Raw genomic sequence first — 16398 nt, 5'->3', positions numbered from 1 at the left:
CTTCCTTTGGAAATATGTGTTACAGTCATGGGAGGGGTAGCCTCCCAGAGCCTCTGGAAATGCTTTGAAGGGCACAGATGGTGCCCTCCTTGCATAAGCCAGTCTACATCGGTTCAGGCACCTGCTCTGGCATGAAACTGGACAAAGGAAAAGGGAGTGACCACTCCCCTGCCCATCACCACCACAGGAGTGGTGCCCAGAGCTCCTCCAGTGTGTCCCTGGTGTTAGCCATCTTGTTTTCCAAGGTGTGGGGACACTCTGGAGATCTCTAAATAGCCAGTGCCAGCAGGTGACATCAGAGACCCCTCCTGATAGGTGCATACCCGGGGGGGTAGCCAATACCCCACTCAGGGCTACTTAGGGTCTCTCCTGTGGGTTTCTCTTCAGATTCAGCTCGCAAGACTCCTCCAGGAATCCTCTGCACTATAAGAACCGAAGGAATCTCCAGTGGAGTGATGGAGTCACTTCCCTGCTCCTGCAGGCACTTTCCAAGATGACGACCGGTTCTCTGGTACTCCTCTCCTGGCGACGAGCATGCTCCCTGGAACACAGGTGGTGGACCAACATGACCCAGACCGTCCTAAGGTCCAGCTGTCGAACTTTGGCGGCAGTAAGAGCTTGACTTCTCGGTTTGCGATAGTACCCCTGTGCACCCGTCGTCCGTAGCTCCTTGGGCTTCTGTGCATTTTTCCAAGAATCCTTTGTGCACAGTGTAGCCCAGGTCCCCAGCACTCCATCCTTCGACGCACAACTCGTTGAGTTGTTCTCCGGCAGCGTGTGACCTTCTTTTGTTGTGCTGCACCAACCACATTTTGCATTTTTTTTTTGTCCCCGTGTCCTGGTACTCCTGTGGGTGCTGCCTGGTCATCTGTGGGTTCTCTCCAGTGTTAGGAGCCCCCTCTGCCTCTTCAGTCTTAGCTGAGGCCCCCAGGTCCCTCCTGGGTCCAGGCAGCACCATTTTGACACAAACCGCGACCTTGCTTGAACCAAGGCCACGCAGGATCGCCAGCCATCTTCTTTGGTGCAGACTTCTTCTAACCAGAGAATCCTCTTTGTACCATCTTCTAGGTTGGCTGGGGCTGGGGCTCCTGTCCTTCTTGGAATCTTCTGCGACTTCTGCAGTTGGTCTCCTCTCTTCACAGGTCTTCAGGTCCAGGAATCCACCATTTGTTGCTTGCAGTCTTGCTTGGTTCTTGCAATAGCTCTTATCACGACTTGTAGTGTGCAAACTTGCAGTACTTTACTCCTACTTTCCTGGGCTCTGGGGTGGGCTATTTTACTTACCTTTGATGTTTTCTTAAACTCTCAGCGCCTCTCTACACACTACACTTGCCTAGGGTGGAATTTGTGTTGCCCCTAGGTCTATTGCATTTTCTACTGTTAGCACTATTCTATGACTATTTACTTACCTGATTTTGGTCTCTAGTGTATATATTGTTTATAATACTTACCTCTAGAAGGAGTATTGCCTGTAAGATATTTTTGGCCTTGTGTCACTAAAATAGAGTACCTTTATTTTCGGTAACACTGAGTATTGTCTTTTATTGTGTATATGTACTGTGTACCTATAGTGGTATTGCAGGAGCTTTGCATGTCTCCTAGTTCAGCCCAAGTTGCTCTGCTACAGCTACCTCTAGACAGCCTAAGCTGCCAGTACATTGCCTACATTTCGGTAATAAAGGATATCTGGACCTGGTGTAAGTACATTAGGTACCCACTACAAACCATGCCAGCCTCCTACATATATTCCTTGCTCTTTCACACTTAAACAGTACACTAGTAGTGAGTTTTTCCTATCTGCATTTACGTTTGTTTGTCACAGTGTGAAAAAAACGTTCTTCCATTTCCCCATTTAATGCAGTGTTCTCCTGGGGACGTTCGAAGGAATGGTGGGGCCGACACATTCTGATTTTTCTTTTATTTTGTGACAGTCACACATAAAACAAGGCAACACAGATGGCACTATCCGTTACCTGATTAGATACAAATTGATACAAATATAGAAGATAATATATCTTCTCTTCGCTTCCCCAAAATCCTAACCCTGCAGCAAGTATGTCTGTTTTCACCTAGAAATTAGACTTTCTCCTCTAGAGCCATGCAAAGTTTCAAACAATCCTGAACTACTCTCACCGATTCCTACATTTATGAACACATACCAAAAGCTGTAAATGTCATGTGTTACCTTCAATGTTCCAAGGCACTGCTCTGTACACTGTTGTGTACACTGTCAAAGCTCATCAGTCTGATACGTGATTTAGTTTTGTTTCTATTGCAACGTTTTGTCCCGCCCGCATAATCAACCTCTTGCCGTGTTTTCTTCTTCGCTACTTCCCTCTCTTGCACATTATAACAGCTCTGACAAGTAGAGGCGAGGGAGCCATCAAAATAACAGGGTGTGCTGAGCCAGAGGCAAACAAAGGTTTAGCTTGGCTCATAGCCCGTGCACAAACCTGACCTCGAACATGTTTGCTTGCTATGTAAATCGTACAGACAAACAGCAAGCAAAATATGATAAGATCCCTCCCAAATTCGAAAAAAGTGTATTTCTTTAATACGTTACATAATAGCTCTTCACTGATATGTTCTTATAAGGCAGCAGAGGGAGGGTCATAGAAGGCCAGAGTCAATCTCCATTCTCATTTTGTGTGTGTAAGAGCGCCCAGAATTCAAGTAAAATAAGATGTAAATATCGTACCATTTTTGGGACCTGTGTTTTTGTGTCCATCCCCAGCCTCAAATTGGTAAAGGCTGCTAAATGTTCTGCAATATCGCCCAAGTACTAGTAACGTCACATCCAGTATTCACCTTTCCCACCCTATTTTGCTAACCAGCACCTAGTGTGGTCCTCTATAATTTGAAATAGCGTTTTTGTGACATGCGAACACAATTATACATGCATTTGAATTCAAGCAAGAAGTCATCACAACTCGTTGATTTGAAAAAAATGACAGTTGCACTCACAGAACGGAAATACCTTTATGAGCAATATCGTCATCATAGGTGTCCATAAGAATAATAATGCTGTATAGAGGTCTAGAAGGAGAACACAACCGCGATAATTTGTGTTAGGAGGGCAAGGTAATCAGAAAGATATGTTGGTATTATAATGGTGTAAATTGTTTACAGTTCCCAAGTGTACGCTATTATTGTAAGGGTTGTTTGTGGCAACGCCTTACCTTCCACAGGTTGTGAAATTGCAGGAGTGGTAAAATATCCTAGACATGTATTTCAAATGCCCCCCTATTATTTAGAAGTGTGGTCGGAGTCCCTAATGTCCTATGCATTGATAGCATTCCCTAGCCGACCTCCCCGTGGTGCAGAGAGCTCAGTATCGAAACTCTGCTAATTAACAGAGCCATTGGAATCCACTCGAGACCCTTATCTGGTACATATCAGCAGGATATCCTGTTTAGGTCCCTTGAGCTCCACATTGACAGTGTTTACAGTTCCAAAACAAGATGACAATGGTAAATTTGTTTGGACCACATAAACTAAACGGTCGGGATCATTTGCGCACAGGTGTTATCGACCCTCAAACTGCATGACGTGCACTTGTCGTATTTACCTCCAGTTCCTTTCGATGTGATCAGTATACGGTATTGGGCAGTCAATGCTATTATTTTTTCCTACTGCACAGCAACAATACCTGCTACCTAAAAACAGAAATGGATCTAAATATACTAGACCATGTAAAATGGTTTCAATAGAACCTCTGTTTACGTTAGCAGCGACTGGCGTATTTACCTAATCTGGCCCTCAGGACAAACACATGTAAGTAAGAATATAAGAGAAAATATTCTTACAGATCGCAGGTATGTAACCAGCCCAGTTCTCTTCACTTGAGGCAAGTTGCCCACCAGAGGAAAAGGGGTCGGCCCCGGTGGAAGATTCTTCTCCTGAAGCACCTTCCTCCAGATACCGATGAAGAGCAGGCAGGAGATGAGCACAGCCAACACAAGAGACGCAACCGTTCCGAGCTCCATCGTGGAAACGAAATAATGTCTGCACTCTGGCTGGAAACAGAACCTAATGTCTCAGCAAACGTTTTCCCTGTGCACATCACGTGATGTTGTTCATTCCAAAAATTAACCCTTTGGCTGCTAGGCCTTTTCCCTCCCAGTGCTAAGCCCTTTTCTAGGCTATTTAGTGTAATTCGCGTTTAGGGATAGATATCTTTTTGTCCACATAAGATAGCCACTCCAAATCTGTGTCCTTTTTTCAAATATCCTGGGGATTCTAAAAAAATCCAGTTTGTGACTTTCCCTGCAGAGGTCTGTGAAATTAGCCAAAATATATCTATTTTTGTTTTATTTTGGGAAAAATGTGTCTGTTATGTCTTAAAAATGACATCAACAAAAGGTTTGCAGTACTAAAATGACCATCTTTCCAGCTATCGGGACCAGGAAGACTTGAATCAGAAAACCACATTTTGTACCACAGTTTTGGCATTTTAGTCGGAGATAGCTCATTGTTCCTATTTTGTGTGCTTTCAACCTCCTTACAGTTTGTGATAGAAACAGGTGTGAAACTCATGGTGGATCCTGGGAAACAATCCAGTTACAAAAACTACACAAAAGTTTGAATTCAGTATGGGGTCATTTGTATTGATCCTTCAAGGTTATTCCAAAGAATCCAAGGGCCTGATTTATACTCTTTGTGCAAATCTGCACTAACGCAGTTTTGCGGCAAAAAGTATAGCGCTGTCTTGCGCCATTCCACAGCTCCAGCCGGGCGCCATATTAAAGGAATGGCACAAGCCGATACTAAACTGGGGTAGGCATCTTAAAAAAAGATACTAGCTGGGTGAGGGTGGCGGCAGGGAAGGAGGGAGTTGTGCCTCCAAAAATTATGCTAGCTTGGTTCAAGCCAAAAAAAATGCCTCTAACCAGACTAGCGCCATTTCCTGGTGCACAACCACCAAAAACATGACTCCTGTCTAAGGAAAGACAGAAGTCATGCACACCACCCCAATGGCATGGCCATTGCACCCTGTGCCATGCAGGGGGGCCCAAGTTAGGGCCCCCAATGGCACTTTAATAAAAAGTTTAAAAATACTTACCAATATTTACCCTATTATACAATGGTAAGATCCCACAAATGAAGTATTTTCTAGTTGAAAGCACTAAATGCGCAATACATGACAAGAGTCCAGTTCAACAGTCTTTAATTGTAAAGTAGGGGGAAATTGAAAGGACATCAAAAAGGCAGTATCTCAATTGGTACGTTTTTGAGTTAAGAGAAGATTAAGTTCCAATGTACAACGATTTTGCTGCCCAATCGGCACAATTTATAGTTCAGGGGAAATTAAGTTCCAATGTTCAACGAAGTTGCAGCCAACACGTGTTTCGCCCCTTAATGCAAGTACGCCAGGGCTTTCTCAAGGCTGAAAAGAATATATATAAACAATGTAAGACTAAAGGTAAATCACACACTAGAGAGGGGTGCTACCAGAGAGGTGAGTATCCTAAGTGCAGGCGGATAAAGCATACATCCTTGTCTGCTGTGCTCCCAATAAGTGAGAAAAACTTAAATAGAAATTATAATACAGGTGAATCCCCTTAATGGGGTTCTCTACAAAAGAGCTGTTGTTATAGAAAGCACCCTAATTGTAACGACTATTGAACAGTGTGTAGTGATAAGAGTGACATGCGTATTGCTATGCTCACTGCAACAGAATAGAAAAAATAGAAAACTAGATTACAGACCAATATGAAAAACCCCCTATAGAGATGCTGAAGTAATATAGAAGACAGAAAAAATTGGATCAGATAAGTGAAAAAGAATAAACTCAAAAATATTGAAACATATTACTGTCATGTCAAGCAAGTGAATACATGCTGGCACTCACGTGGTTTTGGTATAATCATAATCAAGGCATGCTAAAAAATTAGCTAGAGATAATAAAAAAGGATGACCTATATTGGTGACATACCACGTTACATAGAATAGAAGAATCTTCCTACGAAAATGTCTCAATTGTTGATACAGATCTGGGCATAGAAATGTATTAAACATGTGAAGAGACGACAGGGCAAAATGTTTTACAAATAATAATTAGCTCATACTAGGTAAAACCATACAGTATCTCATTCTGTCATGGTACATGAATTAATTCATTATGAAATAGAATACAGTAAACACGTGAGAAACTTATCCAGAGTGAGTTAATCACAGTCAGAGTATTAAAAGATACATCTGGAGGCCAAGTTCGAGCTGCCATTAGATGGGAAATATTTTTGTACATTAGCTGAACAAGGTCGAGAAAAAGTATAGAATGTGGCCACTCGGGGGCCTTCAGTTCTATGAAAATGGCAAAATAGAGTTGAAGTTGTGCACTTACCGAAATAGACGAAAAAAGTCCCAACGCGTCCTGCGGTTAATCCCGAAGGACGCACCGGGGAAAACCGCGTATAAATAGCAGTAGTCCTTCCTCTGTTCAGAGATACAGAAACAAAGGAAGGACTAGAAAGATACTGATGTCGTCGGAAACTAGCGGCACCATTTTGGAAAAGGCCGAATTAAGGCCAAATTTACCAAGAGTAGTGATTTCGTGAGCAGTAAAGAAAAAATAGTAATGGGAATATAGGGAAAAATGTGATATATTGAAAATTGAAGTAAAGCAACATACTTAATTGAAAAGGTACAACTAAAATTAGAAACTAAATTGTAGAGATATCCAAAGGGAAGCAGAAAAGAAGAGACAAAGAAACCGAGGAAAAAACAAAAACATGCTCCTAAAATAGATCCTACGGGTGATTCTTCCCTGTAAAAGCAAGCAGCAGATTGAGCAGAGAACAACAGAGGAAAATACATGAAAAATGTACAACGGTAAAAATGATACAGAAAGGCCAATACAAAGGGACAAAAAGTATAAAACACATCAGTCACATTATAGCAGCCAATAGTGCCACTCATGGTCCTTGTTTAGACCATTATTCACTGTATCATAATGGATGATCATCCAAATTTCTTCTTGGCGTAGACGCAGATGTAAATTGCCCCCCCTTTGGAGACGATGTAATGCGTTGAAGGCCACAGAAAGTAAAGTTGCGTTCATTAGAATGAAATTCTTTATAGTGTTCCACAAGAGGTGCCTTGGCCTCCAGTTTAAGGACATTGCGATAATGCTCTTGTATTCGGATTTTTAGAGGGCGGATAGTACTTCCAATGTAGGCTTTTTGACAGGGACAGCATATTAGATATACAACATTGGTGCTCTCACAGTTAATGAAGTCTTTGATCCTAAGGGGCATATTTATACTCCGTTTGCGCCGATTGTGCGTCAAAAAAAATTGACGCACAATCAGCGCAAACATTGCCCCATATTTAAACTCTGACGCCCGAGCCCACGGATGACAAAATTCCGCCGTGTGCGTCATTTCTTGGATGCGGCAACCCGCCCTGCGTTAATGATATGCAGGGTAGGTGTTCCCGCCCCAAAAACGACGCAAACGGCCGTGCGTCGTATTTATGCTTCCGGGCAAAAATGACTCTCGGCCGGGAGGCGGAGCAAAAAAATTACGCACAGCCCAATTTGCGTAAAAATTTAACGCCTGGGTCAGGGCAGGCGTTAAAATGGGGCAAACACACCTGTATTTAATCAGAACACACAGAACAAACAGCAGAGCAGCAGAACAGCAGAGCAGCAACAGGGAGACATGGAGGTGATTTTTATCCAGCGTGCACGTAGACGCAGAGCCCAGCAGCAATAACAGCAGCTACAACAACACCAGCAGGGACCCCAAAGGCAGCGCAGAAGGCAGGAGAGGATATTCCGCCCAAGAACAACCCTGCATGGCCTCAGGGAACACGACATCATACAGAGGTACCGGTTGAACTGGCAGGTCATTCAGCAGCTGCTGCGCAACATTGAACAGCAGTTGGCCCCCACTTTAGTGACACCCTGCACCATCCCAACAGAAACAAAGCTGCTTGTCATACTTCACCTGCTGGCAAGTGGCTCGTTTCAAACAACTGGTGCCCTGGTTGGCGGAATATCACAACCATCATTCTCTGCATTTCTGTCAAAAGTACTGGATGCCATCATTCGCCTGACACCCCTCCACATCTGCTTCCCTAACACACTGCAGAAGCAGCAGGAAACTAAACAGGGGTTCTACGCAATCAGTAGCTTCCCACATGTCCTTGGTGCAATCGACTGCACACACGTACGCCTTGTGCCACCTGCTGCAACAGAACACCTCTACCGCAACAGGAAGCACACACACTCAATCAACGTGCAGGCCATAGTCGATCACCAGGGATTGATCACCAACATCGTGGCTAAATATCCTGGGAGTGTACATGACTCATGCATCTTCCGTCACAGCACCATCAACCAACACTTCCAGGATGGATGGTATGGCAATGGACTACTTGTTGGTAAGTACAGAAACCTACTTATATACACACTGCACAGCAACCCTCTAGGACACACAACACATACACCACAACAGCAACATGTCGACAGGAACACACTGAAGTTGTGACATCGCTAGCCATGTTTCTTAAGTCACCATTGAACCTGTCACACATTGGAATTTACTGTACAGCCTAATGTGAAGACATTAATGAGTGTGGTTGCCTAAATGTCACCTTGCAAATTGTAAGTGTCACAATGACCTTTACATTAAAACATTGCATGAGTTTCAAGGTATGGGATGTACAGGGTACTTTGATATGAACGTGTTAACAACACTTCCAAATTTAAATGTGCATGGAACTATCATCTCACCCTCAGTGAAGACACACAGACACCTGTATCACAAGTCACAATGCTAGGGAGGGTACACTGTACTGGAAATCCCAAAACATACTGCTGACAAACGGTTAACAGACAAACACTTGCTCAGCCAAGGAAGCAACACAATGCAGATGGTATAGCCTACAAGTATAGGATGTCACATTAGTACACAAAAGAGTCACAGACAACACAAGACAACTACTGCAATTAAAGGTCTTTTCAATAGTGCCAGCTACATCTACATGATCCCATTCTGTGTTTTTCTTTCAGCTGATCAGGGGTATGGCATCCAGCCATGGCTAATGACACCATTTGGGAACCCGAGTACTGCTGCAGAGCGGGCATACAACGACGCCCATAAGAGGACACGCAGCATTGTCGAGCTTTGGGATCCTCAAGTCAAGGTTCCTCTGCCCTGACATCACTGGCGGTAGCCTACTATATTCCCCTGAGATGGTCTGTAGGATCATACTCACATGTGCAATATTGCACAACATTTGTGTAAAAAGGAACATTCCCCTCCTCGAACCAGACCCATACATGCTTGAAGACGACAAAGAGGAGGATGCTGGCCTGCAACAGGAGGGGGAACAACCAAACACGGCTGCTGGAGTGCGTAGGCGCCAACACATTGTAAATAATTTATTTTCATAATTATCATCATCACCACTTAATGCACTATTGTAAATAAACACTGATAACAAACACCACATCATGGTTTGGCCTATTCATTTCTGGCCACCTTTAGCTTGAAATATCTGAAGAAGAATGTCGTCCCATTGAGCAATAATAATATAACAATCATGACACAAAAAAATACACCACAAATGTAATGGCCACCATACAATGGTCAAATAAACACACAATGTAAATGACAGACATCCTGTACAGTTCACCTTTGAAGGGCAATAGCTGAGGACCACACATATGACTCACATACATGTAGTAAACATGGATCATCGCAGCAGATGGCACAAAACTAAAACACCATCACTCAACTAGGGGAAAACAGGCCTCATACATCATGCAGTTCACATGCTAATGCTTCAGGAACAGGAATGTAGTACTAAACTCTTGCCAACAGTAATTCCAACTACTTACTATCATTGCAATGACTATCTGTCACTAGAGTTACACATAAGCAGAACATACACAGCACAAGTGGTACACCTATGACAAGCATCCAGCACATCACATCCCATCTACATGTCAGCCCTTTTCTAAAAACATTACACACACTTGCAGCTGCTCACACCCCACATGTCTGAAGAGGTCCCTGGAATGCCGATTTGTGTACACTAAGATTCCCTCATCTACACACACACACTCACAAGAGTCATCCAGTGTGCCACACCCTTTCCTATGCCTACCATTGTCATACTACCATCTCACTGCATGGAACTCAGCTCATATAATACACTATCTTGGAGTTTATAAGGCCTGGTATCACCTGTAGATTGATTCTTCTGTGAAAGGTACTGTAGGCTATTTATCAGCAAATCCCATCTGACAGGACTAGTGAGACACAGATGGAGGTTGCACCAGTGATCCCCTCCATGCACACCACCCAAATGTACATGCCCCGTCCCTGCTGATGCCTCCTACTGCATACATGTTTGAATTTGAGCTATTACATCATTAAGCTTTGACACTAACGTTGCCGTAGAAAACTTTATCAGGGTTCATGTGTCACCTTCAAAACAACACAGGACATACACAGTGTGACATCTCAACTGTCTACTGCTCCCTCTGACCCGTCCTAGTCAGAACACGTGATCATGTAATTACTGAAAGAACTTGCTCCTGATTGACCCAGCATCCTGTCAGCCTGACTGGCACCTGTCCGTGGGTCACTCTACAGATACCTGGGGTCCACATATGGACCACACGTGCTGTCCAAAACCTCTTGTACCTCAGACACTAATTTGTCATTAGCCTCATCAATGTATACTCAAATACATAGTATTGAATCATCTGACTGTTATTTGCATCCGATTTGTGACAGTGCCCTTGAATAGCCAAATCTTGGCCCTTCCGTTGTCTGGCCCTCATTAATGCCTAAACTACAAAGTGTGACAGTGGACCAGGACCATAGTGTATGATGGTGTAAATAGCCTCCATCAAAACCAACAACCTCAGATAATGTCTATGAAAAGTCAACACATATGAGGACCCTGACTGTTCAAACGCTGAGTAACATTGTTCAAATGATAAAGATGAGTCGTGTGTGTTGAATACCAGCCATTTACTTCTGCACAGAGGCTATGATGTTTCCTGATTCATTACCATCCACAGAGGCCAACTGGAGTACAAATGTTGCAATGACACATGCCGGATCCAGACACCTGAGACATTCTCTCACTCAGCACACCAAGGTTGCCCAGTTGAAAGTCTCATTACACGTTTTCAGTGACAGGGTGGGACCATCCATGTGTAGGTGACCATGTCCTCAATGGCTTCTCTCAAATTTTGCTACAAACAATATCCAATAGAAACAAGATTAGCTGCCACTGACTCATGAGGAGACCTGGAAGTTACAGTGACAACATACACCCTGACAGTTGATACTGGATCAATATTGGACCACACACATGTACATGTACCATCCAATCAACAAAATATTTGCAAGTAGCCGATCACAGTAGTGTCCCAGTTGTTACCTAGCAAGAAGAATGAAACATGCCACTAAACCAGGTAATGCATAAAGGGCCACATACATCAACAACCTATTTACTATCAGGACATGAGGAACGTTGAGATTTTGCAAAAAATATCAATGCAAAATGGTATGTCAGATTTCTCCAAAGAATCAATAGGGCAAACGTAAAATGGGCAAATGGGATTACAGAATTGCAAACAGTGAATCATACCCTATTTACTTCCATGAGCCTGCTGCTGAAGGTTTAGCATTACTGAATTTGGGAAACCCTTGGATAAATTTGCAAGTCTGGAAGAGCAAACCCTAGGGTGCTGGGGCCCTAAGTCCACCTCTACTGCCCCCCAAATAGACATTATTTATGCACATGTGAAGCACACACATGCATAAGGCGCATGTGTGCCCTACATGTCAAAAGTAAAACACATTTAAGATACATTAACTCGTAAGTAGGACATGGTTACCCCCTTAAAAAGTGTAGGCGACAATTGCACTACCTATTTGGCCTTTATATAATTTTGATTACCGTGATAAATGTAGACACATTTTTGCTAAGGAATACATCCTGGTATCCCATTCATATTTTGAAAATAGCCATCAGCAATTACCCACAAATGTGTACAATTATGAGTAATATCCATTCTGACCAATCATTACTATTGCACTGTGAATACCTTCTACAGTATACATCCTGTAAGGGACATTTGCCATAGCTAACCCCAAATGTGTATCACTTAGCACCGTTTGGTCATGACAAAATTCATTTCACAATTTGACAAATGAAAGACATATTTGTCATAATGCGTCATATTTCCACGCATACAGCTTGTGCGTCATAATTTTTGACGCACAGGAGTGCAGATAATGTAGAGTCAAAAAATTATTTCAAAAATAGATATAATAACATCCAGCATTACATGGCCTCCATTTTTTTCCATAATGCGTCATATTTCCACGCATACAGCTTGTGCGTCATAATTTTTGACGCACAGGAGTGCAGATAATGCAGAGTCAAAAATATTTTTCATATTTAGATATCATATTTTCCAGCGGCCTAATTTTCAAATCTAGAACTGTAAAATAAGCCTCAAACAAATATAATGGACCAATGAAGAAACATTTTTTGACTCTGCATTATGTGCACTCCTATGCGTCAAAAAATATGACGCACAAGCTGTATGCGTGAAAAAATGACGCATAGCGGAAAAAAACGGCCGCCATTTTATGCAGGATCTGATGTAATAGGATATCCTGTTTACAGAATCTGTACAGTGGGTGTACGTTCACTTTCACTTTGCAGTCTCAGATTATTCTAGACTGTGTGGCTGTGTGGAAAGTGTTGTCCTGTGTATTATTGCTTTTGTGTCCAGTGTACCATCTCAATTGTGCTTTTGTCATCATTGTCTTTTTGTTGAATACTGTCTGAGTCTGTGTTGTATTATTTTGTCAAGTCCAGTGTTTTATTTATTGTCTGTGGGAGTCTGTTGTGGGTACTGTAATATAGGGGTTAGTTGGGCTCTTCTTCTTAAGTTTTCTTTGTATTTCACCACTCTACCTTTCCCCATTTTCCCCTTTTCCTTTTTCTACAACTTTTTCCCCTTTGCCAGTGCTGACATGTCTGGTAGGCCATGGCTTGCCAGGATGGGTGAGGAAGAATTGGGGGGATTTATATGGCTTGTTTGCCATTTCCTCCCACTCATGCTGGAGGTAGGGTGATACAGGGGTATCACACGGAGGCCCGTAAAGTCCGGTGGCGGAAGGTGCGCCATCACTTGGTCCGTGTATATGGTAGCCTAAGGAATGAACATCAACTGAAGCACCGCTGGGCTGATCTGATATCGAGGGAGCAAGATCTGCTGGACCACCTGGGAATCAGGACTGGTGGCCATGTTGGTGAGTACAGATCAATTACATGTGCACAATTTAAAGCTGTGTGGCGACATGTGATGATTGTTACCCAATCTGCCAGATAAGTAGCTGACTGTGTGTAATGCTAGGGAAACCTACTGGGTAATTGATGCACAATGTGAAGGAAGACAAATGCTATCAGTCAGGTAGCTCATGTTTTCTACACATACCGGTTGCCTGTAGCAGTATGTAATGTAGTGCTGCCTTTGTGTCAGACAAGCGACACATTAATGACTCAATTAGGACTCTTCAGGTCACAATAGCCAGTGAAAAATGGATGTTGAAACATCATACCTACATATGTAGACGCCATAGCTAGACTGACATTTGTAAACCCTACATGATGCTATAAATGAGTGCTGCCTTCACGTCAATTGAAGTTAGCAATGTTGTCCACACATATGTCACATGTGTGTCTGGTTGGTGTGTATGGAAAATGACCACATAGGCTGTTTGAGTTTGAGAGGTCATGCAGTCCTCAAGTAACCAGCTTTTGGATGTCTCTCTTGGATGCACATGATGAGATGAATGCACCCCTATATTGTTGGGGCATACTAATGGAGGTGCATCTTTGCTACCACATGACTGTCCAGGCCACTGCATGTGTGTAGTAGGGTGTGTAACTGTAGCAGGAGACTCATCCAATGTAAATGTTGCTCATTAATAATTCCATGCAGTATGAGCATGTGTGAAAGTGTGTCATTACTCATGTCATATTCTCACATTGTCTTTGTAATTGCAATTGTTTGTCATGCTTTACAGGTGGACCTGCACCGTACACAGTGGGAGAGGTGGCTCATTTTGAGGACCCCGACACCTACAGTGAGTGTTGCATGTGTGCTATTTTTAATGTTTGCTGGTGATGCATGATGGACTACTGTGTGTTCAACAGAATTCAAGGTTTGATGCGCTGCGCATTCATTAGTATTGTTCCATTAGTGGGATTTCAGTTATCACTTCATTTTGAGTTGACCTATGCTTATCCAGTTCTCAGATTTTGGGTCTGTAGGCCATTCCAGTAGGGCCCGCTATGGGGAATGGGGTGAGTCATGTGGAATACACTGGTTAATGTAAGAGTTGCTCTGGGACTTGTCTCGGACTGAGTCTGCATTTGAGACTGACATTCTCCCAGATAGCTTCTGCAAAAGGCTTGTCTGAAATCTGCTGCTTCCCTAGTTAACGATGGACTGAGTACACTGTAGGTTGGATCTTCCGGGGGCATGTACTTCCACAAGTTGTACTAGAAGTGTGTGGGACTAGAGTGCAATGGCCTAGGTGTACATTCTACTCATGATCATGGGTGTTCTTGCTCCTCTGTGTCTGTAGAAAAATATGCCTCACTGGTAGTATGTGATGTTGGCCTAAGTCAGTACATTTTGCCATGTGTGGACCTTGGATAGGACAAGGTTTAGCTGACTCCAATTTGTTGCTAGCCCTTCACTGGTGTGTGTGTGGAGGCAAAAACTTGTTTAGCTTTCTATACACTCCTGGGTGTGCATTGATTATGGGATTGTTGGATGTTCTTCCCACGCCCCCCTCAAAGACTGCCATATGTTTGGGAATAGGGTACCTAGGACTGTAGCAACCAGTATGTTACACATACTTGTGACCATTTGAAACTTTGTTTTGAACCTAGTGTACACACTCGGTTATGGCACATGCGTTCTATACTAGCAAATTCAATTACAAATCACAGATATTGAGGGTTGTGATTGATATCACATACACTGACATATGTAGTCAAGGCAATAGGCGGAGGAGGTGCAGCCATAATGTCAGCTGCATTACTAATTATTTTGATGAGAAGTTTAGGCTGATGTCACCCATCATGTATAGACATGTATATGCTAGGTGTGAGATGCCCTTTGTATGCAGGCTTCCCATGTACTTCCTCTGAGACTTTCAATGATCTATGTGGTGATATGAGCTGTTACAACTACAGTAAAAGTAATTTCCAATTGACCCATTGTGCTATTCCACCCAATGCATTTCCTATGGTAAATAGTTGCCCTTTCTCTTCACAGCTGCAAACATGAGTGCTGCACAGAGGCTGGATTTTGAAAGGCGGGCCATGAGATACCGGCACATCCTGCAGGTGCAGTCGGAGTTCCGACGGATGGCCCGAAAATACCAGGTGGATCGGGCCTCCGGAGCATGGTGGGCCTCACCACAGGGTGGCCCAACGTTGCCCACTACAGCCACCACCACCACAACCACCAGTTCTCCCCAAGTGACCCCAGCAACGGCGGGGACAGTTGTCCCTGCCTCTGCAGCACGACCTGGACCCAGCAATATCAGAGCTGCAGGACAGTCCAGTGGGCTACAAACAACTCCCACACAGAGCACATCTGCCAGCACACAGACAGCAGCAGCACCTCCAATTGATCCTGCTGCATTCCAGGCTTTAGACCGGAAAATAGACAAGTTCATTCGGAAGGTGGACAAGCTGAGCCAGGATGTGGCATACATAAAGAAGCGGGTCAGGTCCATCAGGCGGACCCTACGGAGGGCCAACCTCTAGGACTTATTTGGTCTATTTTAATTTATCCCTCCCCTCTCTCCTCTTTCCTTTTTATCATGATAGGTGGGTTTTGGGGATTAGTGTTAGGTTAGTATAGGTTGTTAGCTTAGTTAGTGTTAGGGATGACGGTGGGGGGGGTCCTTATTCTTTCTATTTTTCATTTTTGAGTGTGTGGGTGGGTGGGGGTCAATGTTGGGATTCCTGTCTGTTTAGAAAAAAAAAAAAAAACATTATAAAAAAATACAAAAAAATATATGATTGTTTAGGATAGTATAGTATGTGTGTAGGTTAGTATGTGTTGTCCTGCATGTGTCCTGTCTCATAATGGTGGGTGGGGGGTTGATGTTTAGATCGATTCGTTATATGTGTAGAGTAAGTTTAGCTTAGGTTAGTAAGGGACAGTTGTGGGTTAGGAGTAGTCAGGTTAGATTAGTGTAGGTATGACTTTTCCCTTAGTTGCCTCTGGTGTGAATATATATGAATAAATATATAGTTAAACCTTTGCATCATGTGTCAACTGCTACTTGAGCATAGCCTTGACATCAGTGTAGGTGATTGTTGTTCTAT

The 16398-nt window shown here is 43.3% G+C and overlaps 1 protein-coding gene across 1 annotated transcript in view; it reads right to left on the bottom strand.

Moving 5' to 3' along the window:
* Positions 1 to 4028, bottom strand: part of LOC138259676 (cytochrome P450 2G1-like) — a 698383-nt gene extending 694355 nt beyond the window's left edge. Inside the window, exon 1 of the mRNA XM_069207550.1 lies at positions 3807 to 4028. Coding sequence (XP_069063651.1) covers positions 3807 to 3986 — 180 coding nt within the window. The 5' untranslated portion in view covers positions 3987 to 4028. The remainder of the gene's footprint in view (positions 1 to 3806) is intronic.
* Positions 4029 to 16398: the final 12370 nt, after the last annotated feature.

Source organism: Pleurodeles waltl, chromosome 9 (genome assembly GCF_031143425.1).
Source record: "Pleurodeles waltl isolate 20211129_DDA chromosome 9, aPleWal1.hap1.20221129, whole genome shotgun sequence".
Classification (NCBI taxonomy): Eukaryota; Metazoa; Chordata; class Amphibia; order Caudata; family Salamandridae; genus Pleurodeles; species Pleurodeles waltl.
This window is presented reverse-complemented; position numbering and strand designations above follow the sequence as displayed.